The 7,482-nt window shown below is 44.8% G+C and overlaps 1 protein-coding gene across 4 annotated transcripts; it reads right to left on the reverse strand.

The window, feature by feature from the left end:
• Window positions 1–228: 228 nt before the first annotated feature.
• LOC123188726 (uncharacterized) lies at window positions 229–2,340 on the reverse strand. 4 transcript variants are annotated; one of them, XM_044600961.1, is made up of 4 exons: window positions 1,615–2,340; window positions 1,383–1,532; window positions 1,170–1,227; window positions 229–694 (listed from the first exon to the last, which is right to left on the reverse strand). In XM_044600961.1, the coding sequence occupies exons 1-4, from the start codon at window positions 1,678–1,680 to the stop codon at window positions 330–332; spliced, it is 639 nt and encodes a 212-aa protein (XP_044456896.1). In that variant the 5' UTR covers window positions 1,681–2,340; the 3' UTR covers window positions 229–329. The 4 variants fall into 4 exon arrangements, 2 of the variants coding, with proteins under 2 accessions (XP_044456896.1, XP_044456897.1); XR_006495128.1 differs by lacking the exon at window positions 1,170–1,227; XR_006495127.1 differs by lacking the exon at window positions 1,170–1,227 and having other exon boundaries at window positions 1,379–1,532.
• Between the last annotated feature and the right edge of the window lie 5,142 nt (window positions 2,341–7,482).

Here is a 7,482-nt window from a genome sequence, read left to right on the forward strand (position 1 = left end):
TAATAAATGGATTCAGCTGACATTCAAATCAGACTGAAGAATCGGTGTTGGGCTGCACACCGAAACAAGATGCAGCAAAGTCGCATGAATTACTCAGTACGTCCATAAGTGAGTCGATTAAAAAAAGAAGAGAGAGTTGGGTGCAAGTCAGACCAAAATAAAGCAAATAATATATGAAGATAGAGATCCATCAGCCACAACCAAATGCATTCACGAGAAACAAATAACTGCAAAGAATAGCACCATCGCATTAGAACTTCTCCAGGTTCATTCATGAGCTGCAATTTTTTCTCACTCAAACCTTTTCGTACAGTGAGGAGGCGGTGGCATCACAGCATGCAAAGTAGCAAAGGGAGAGGAGCACCAGGAGCGCCGAGCTGTTGTAGTTGATACTGCAGCGGCTGCGCCATCACATTGCCTGAAGCCCTGAACCTCTCTGTGCCTGTCTTGCGTAGTGTGTTCTTCTTTTTAGCTTGGCTTCTCCTCACACCACATGTGGGTTCCGTGTGCATGCAAGCACCACACACGGTACGCCCGTGAACCGGACACAAGCACACACGCGCCGTCGGACTGCACATGCTCACCGGTTGAACTTCATAGGCTGGATGGAGCTCCTTCTTCTTTCTAGCCGAACTGCGCCCAACGCTGGCGAGCAAGACCACGCCTCGGGCTAGCTCGTCCACCCAGACCATTCCTTCATTTTCATACAATTTTCACATGGGAAAATTAGGAAGAAGATGACACAAGCAGTCCAATTCAGTTTAGAAAACTAAAGATCAAAATTAAAGGCAAGGAGCATCTGAACATAAACACAATCATGCTTCGCTAGAAATGTGCAGCTTCAAATAACAACTACAGTTAGCGAACATGCAACACTCTTTTTCTTGACTGAATTCATCTTCTAGCTAACTCACACATACTTGTTTTGCAGGAGTTCAGAGAGGGAGAGCTGAGCATGTATCGCCATAGTGAAGAACAAGGAAGTTCAGAGAAAATCCGAGCAGTCATTCTCCTCTACTTTCAGTAGCAAGAATGTAGAAAATAACAGACTGTTGGGAAGGGGCTCAATCGGTGCACTTCTTTTCTCACAATGATTTATTTTCGTGGACCAGATTATACAAAGTGCATGTTTATGTATAACAAGAGAAATGTTTTTTTGCAACACATACCTTCTTGAATGAGACACTTTACATACAAAGATCCCCAAAGAATAAGTTTGTTATGGCACTGAAAACCAACACATAATTCTTGTTTGAGAGACAAAATGCATTCATTCACATGAACAAATAATCCATCCAATAGTCATTATGCATCATAAACTCTATAGGAGATGACAAAATGTAAAGAACAACATGGAGTAAAATGTTCATATACACACATACGCAGCGACGTGTTTGAGAACAAAAATATCCTTGTCCCAGCCCTGTTCTTGGTCGGCTGCAGGAGCACCTCCGGGCTGCTGCGGCGAACAGCCGAACATGACACTTGCGAACCCGTATCAGAGAGAGAGGGAAGCTCAAATTGCGTCTGCGCTGTAGTTCAAATACAAATGCGGATGAGGGACCGAGGAACCATTTCATGCAGCAAAGTGGATGGGAGTGAAAGGAGAAGCACCTGACTTCTCAGTTCAATCTGATGTCGATGAATGAAGAATGGAAATATCTCGGCCTCGTGAAGCATGGTGACAATGTGATCCAGGCGCTGCGACAGCAAACGCCATGGGGCCACGTCATTGAACGTCCCAAGACGGCGTTGTTGAATGGCCAGTTTGATGCGGCAGCTTGGCTGCGTGGTGATGGGGGAGCCTTGCCGGGGGGCGAGAGGAGATGGATGGCCCCAACCTAGATTTGCCGGTGGCGTCGCCTGGGAGGTCAAGGAGACGCGTCGGATCTGCCGGGGCGGCGCATCAGAAGATTGGTGGCGGCGGTCGGCGAAGGTTGTATAGAAGCGCTAGGGACGGCGGCGGCGCGATCCGTAGCAGGGGACGACCGCTCCTGGAGATCCCCGGTGTTGGCGTCGGGCCTCGCCGGGAGGAGGTCCGTCGAAGCGCCACCTGGGTTGGGCCGCTGGCGCCGGCGGGACTGTGGGTATGGCTACACGTGGCGTGATCTGGTGGAGGAGCTGCCACCGCGTGGAGGTGGCGGATCCGGGAGGCACCGGAGGTTGGGGGAGGCTGGCGGCGCTAGGGATGGGGCAGCTCGCCAGGGAGTGGAAGGCTGGCGGCGCTCGGGATGGGGCAGCTCGCCGGGGAGTGGGAGGCTGGCGGCGCTCAGGATGGGTGGTGGGAATTGCTCGTGGGGGAGGGGAGGAGGGAAGGACGATGACGAGGGGCGGGTGGTTTCTTTTTTTGGCGCTAGTGGAGTTCGGGAACAGCCGATCGCCTGTATATAACACGCGTCGTCATCCAAATAGTTATTCTGATCCTAAGATTAGAATATTGCTACTATATATATACATATATATATATACATATATATATACACACAACAAATTTTATCTAACATCGGTGATAGTTACCATCATTTGAGTTTGTATATGTTGTATGTAGTATCTATCAAATAGGAGAGTATGGACGCTTAGTATGTAGTATATATACTATTTTTTGTAGTATGTATCATATTTTGAGTATGATCATTTTACATATAAATATGTGCGTATTTCACAAATATAATAAAAATCATGAGCCAACTTGCAATTTTTTTCATGTAACTCACTTTGGAGTATCTTATATATAGTATATGAACATACTTAAAATGATAAAGTAGAGTATACACTACCACATGGTAGTATATGAGACATGTGGGGTAACTACCCCATATGGTAGGATAGATTTTCCCTATATATATCGCTAATGTTTTGGGGGATTCCGCTTGATCTTCGTAATGAGGAAGGTATTCGGGCAGCAGTCAACACCTTTGAGAAATTTCATCACTGGATTAGTCGGGATCCGTATCTTGTGCGCACTCTAGTCTTTGCATCTTTTCCAAAAGATATTCTAGTGCCTAGAGATGTTGTGTTCATGGATTTTGCAGCCTGGGGTGGTGCCAGGGTGTCTTGGACGGCACTTGTGTACATTCTTGGGGCCAATTTTGCTGAGCAGATGCCCCAAGATGAGGACTGGATGCCCATCAATGGCAATCCTCATCCTCTGCCTGGTGTGCCCTTCCCGGAGATGCCACCTTTCATTTTACCTCCATTCCCAGCTCTGGGGTGGAACGATGTGCCGCCACCTTCGCCTGAACCTGCGCATAATGAGGTGCATGAGGACAATTGGGGCAACTGGGATGAGCCTGCTGCGGAACCAGCTGTTGAGGATCAGGAATCCATGGTGTTGAATGCCTCTGCTCAACCAAGTTCTGTTCAACCAAGCTCTGATGTGCAGCTCTAGGTGTCCCCAGCACCTATTCTGATTGATGGGGCTGAATCTGTGAACCAAAATGAGCTGAGGGAGATTGCACCAGACCTGGAGGATGCTAGTAATTGGGCAATTGTGGTTTATCATATGCCTGTCATTGAGGTTCAACCTCTAGATCAACCTGAGATTAAGGTCCCCTTTGGTCCCCCTCTGCCCCCTGAAATGATCTGGAAGCGATCTTTTGAAAAATTGTTGAATGCACCAGTGGTGTTTGAGGTGCCAAAACCTTTGCTGCCTAAACCTATGTCACCAGTCACTTTGTCAAAGAGAAACTGGGACTTTGCTTTTCAGCATGCCGATCTTCCTCTGTTGACGTGGAAAGAGCCTGAACCTGTTCGACCAGTGGCTAGAGCTTTATTTGTGGATGATGCTGAGAGGACTGAGCCCGATCTTGTCCCTTCACCCCCTGCGCATGCAAAAACAAGGAGGCCTCGCAAAACTTTGGCGCCCACACCGCTCGTTGAAACCTCTGTTCGAAGATGTACCAGAAGTTCGGCCCAGCGTGATGGGTTTAAGCCCACTTTCCATGAGATGGTTCTACATCCCAAGAAGAAGAAGCCCAAGGCCAAGCGCCTTTCCGCAGAGATGCCTGATGACCCTGCATATGAAGATGTTCCTCCTCCTACTCCCATAAGTCACCTCCAAGCTATTGGCAAGGAGCTGGAGATTGATGCAACTCTGCTCACTGAGGATGCACTTATGGTGGACCCTGCTGCAACTACAAATCATCCCTCCAATGAATAGTGTGCTCCTCAAGTGCTGCGTTTTGCAAGCCCATAAATTTGCTTCCTGCATGTTTTCATTTTCTGAACTTTGGCAATGTAATAATGTTGGTTCAGACCTTTTGGTGGCTTTTGGACATATGACATTGTGTGTCATATGGTTAGGGGACTTGTTTATGATCTTTATTTATGAATTCTCGATGTAGAAGCTGGAATGTCCTATGTTGGAATGTCAGGGGTTTAAACTCTGAGACTAGGCAAAGAGCTGTAAGACAAAAGATTGATGAAAATCACTGTGATATTGCTTGTCTGCAGGAAACTAAATGTGCTTCGTTCGATTCTAGAACAATTAAAAGCTTTTGCCCTAAGAGTTTTGACAGCTTTGCTTTCTCTCCTTCTTTGGGGGCCTCTGGTGGAATTCTAGTTGTTTGGAACTCATCTGTTTTTTATGGGACTTTATTGGAAATCCAACAATTTGCAGTGGTGATTGAATTTGTTTCTAGGCAAAACAATGAGAGGTGGACTCTTGTGGTTGTTTATGGCCCTTGTCAGGGGGAAGCTAGGGATAATTTTGTAAATTGGCTGTACCACCTGAATATTCCTGTGGATGAAAATTGGCTGCTACTGGGGCATTTTAATTTCCTACGTTCTTTGGATAACAGAAACATACCTGTTGGTGATTTGAATGACATGTTCATCTTTAATGAGATTATTGGGCACTTAGGTCTTTTGGAATTGCCAATCAAAGGCAGATCTTACACTTGGTCCAATATGCAGGATATTCCACTGCTTGAGCAGCTAGATTGGTTCTTCACTTCTGTTGATTGGATATCTGACTATCCCATGACTGAGGTGCTACCTCTTGCTAAAACTGCATCTGACCATGTGCCTTGTGTGGTTACAATCAAAACTTCTATCCCCAAGTCTAATATTTTTAGGTTTGAGAATTATTGGCTAGAGCTAGAGGGTTTTATGGATTGTGTTGACTCTACATGGCAAAAACAATCCAGAAAGGAGCACATTACTGCTCGAATAGCTGACAAATTTAAGTCCCTGAGAACGAGTCTCAAGAGATGGCAGAAGAACATTTCCAAACTAAAAACTCTTGTCTGTAAATGCAATATGGTTATTCTGCTTTTGGATGAGCTTGAGGAATTTATACCACTTTACAGACATGAATCCAATTTCAGGAAAGTGGTCAAAAATCATGTGGAGAAATTGCTCCACCTTCAATATCTTTATTGGAATAAAAGATGTACTGTCAGATATATAAAAGTGGGTGGTGAAAACACCAAGTTCTTTCATGCTATGGCTACTGAGAGACATAGAAGAAACTCTATTGCTAGCTTAAAATTACCTGATGGTTCTGTGGCGACTGATCACTCGCAAATGGAGAGCATTATATGGAATTGTTTTAAAACAGAATGGGTTCTTCCAGGGGAATTAACATGGGTTTTGATCTTTCTTCTCTCATTGAACCAATGGAGGGTTTAGATATTCTCACTAAGCCTTTTGAGAAGGAAGAAATGGACAAGATTGTCAAGCATATGCCAGTTGATAAAGCTCTAGGCCCAGATGGTTTTAATGGTCTCTTCTTCAAAAGGTGCTGGCACATTATTTCTCAAGATTTTTATGAACTGGCCCAGGATTTCTTTGATGGTACTGCTCATCTGGAAAATATCAATGTTTCATATATCACTCTGGTGCCTAAGAAGCCTTCACCTAAAGAGGTAGGTGATTTTAGACCTATCTCTTTAACAGGAATGGGTCTTAAGTTCCTATCCAAGATGGCAACCAATAGGTTTCAAGAGGTGATTATGCAGTGTGTTCACAAGAACCAGTATGGTTTCATAAAAAAGCAGAACAATTCAGGACTGTATTGGGTGGACTTTTGAGTATTTACACCAGTGCCACCAGTCCAAGAGACCAATTGTGATTCTTAAATTGGATTTTGAGAAGGCTTTTTATTCCCTTGAGCATGAGGCAATTGTACAAATATTGAGATATAAGGGCTTCAATGAGAAGTGGATTCTTTGGATGAAGCAGCTTTTGTCCACAAGTACCTCATCTGTTCTGCTTAATGGAGTTCCTGGTAGGAAATTCATATGTAAAAAGGGTGTCAGACAGGGTGATCCAGTCTCTCCCCTCCTTTTTGTCCTAGCTGTTGACCTCCTGCAGACTGTAATCAATGACATGTTCAGAAGGAGCATTCTTCATCTTCCTATACCTTGTCATGACCAGGATTACCCAGTGATTTAGTATGCTGATGACACTTTGATTATCTTGCCTGCTGACAAGGACCAACTTATAGCTCTGAAAGACATGCTTAAGATTTTCTCTGTGTCCACTGGTCTTGATGTGAATTACCACAAATCTTTTATTATTCCCACCAATGTGGACACTGTTTTCATGACAGAATTAGCTGCTTCTTTTGGATGCCAGATTGGGAAAATGCCATTTACCTACCTTGGCTTGCGAGTAGGAACTACAAGGCCCAAAATGGTGGATTTTATGCCTTTGGTGGACTGCATGGAGAGGAGAATGACAGCTAGCTCCTCTTTTTTAAATCAGGGGGAAAGATTGTAGTTTCTGAACTCCGCCTTGTCTTCTATGCCCATTTTCTTCCTTTGTAGTTTGGCTGTTCTTGCTGGAATTCTAAAGCAATTGGAGAGAATTCAGAGACAATATCTCTGGACGAAGAATAGGGGTGAGCCTGCCCCCTCACTTGCAGCTTGGGACCTTATTTGCAGACCAAAAAACAAGGGAGGCTTTGGTATTCTTAATCCGGGTGTTCAAAATGTGGCACTACTGCTCAAACATGCAAATAACTTCCTTAATAAAAAGGATCTACCATGGGTGTCTTTAATTTGGGACTCCTACTATCATGGCAGAGTACCCCAAGGAACTGCTGATTGTGGCTCTTTCTGGTGGAAGGATATATGCAAGGTCATGCAACACTTTAGGGAGTGTGCTTGGGTTCAGGTAAATGAAGGGGACACTGCCCTCATGTGGTCAGACAAATGGCAACTTGATGGACAGGTTTCTAGTCTCCAATTCAGATTTCCCAGGCTCTTTTCTTATGTTAAGGACCCCTGGATCACTTTTAAAGAGTTTTTGGACTCTGAGGACATGTTCCAGCACTTCCACCTTCCTTTGTCCGTCCAGGCTTTTGATGACCTGAACACTCTTCAGTCTTTGTTGGATGGCCACAATAGAGAACCTGGGTCCAAGGATATTTGGTTTTAGAGAGGCACTGCCAAGGGATACGCACCAAAGTTGTTTTACTCACATACTTTTGTGTCAGAGTCCTTCAACCATTTGACAGCTTGGATCTGGAAGTCCTCA

Source organism: Triticum aestivum, chromosome 2A (genome assembly GCF_018294505.1).
Source record: "Triticum aestivum cultivar Chinese Spring chromosome 2A, IWGSC CS RefSeq v2.1, whole genome shotgun sequence".
Taxonomy (NCBI): Eukaryota; Viridiplantae; Streptophyta; class Magnoliopsida; order Poales; family Poaceae; genus Triticum; species Triticum aestivum.

Coding starts and splice junctions, on each gene's coding strand:
- LOC123188726 (XM_044600961.1), bottom strand. CDS start 1,680: ATGCTTCACGAGGCCGAGATATTTCCATTCTTCATTCATCGACATCAG. Junction 1,533..1,614: donor AGATTGAACTGAGAAGTCAG/GTGCTTCTCCTT, acceptor TTTGAACTACAG/CGCAGACGCAATTTGAGCTT. Junction 1,228..1,382: donor GTTCTCAAACACGTCGCTGC/GTATGTGTGTAT, acceptor GTTGGTTTTCAG/TGCCATAACAAACTTATTCT.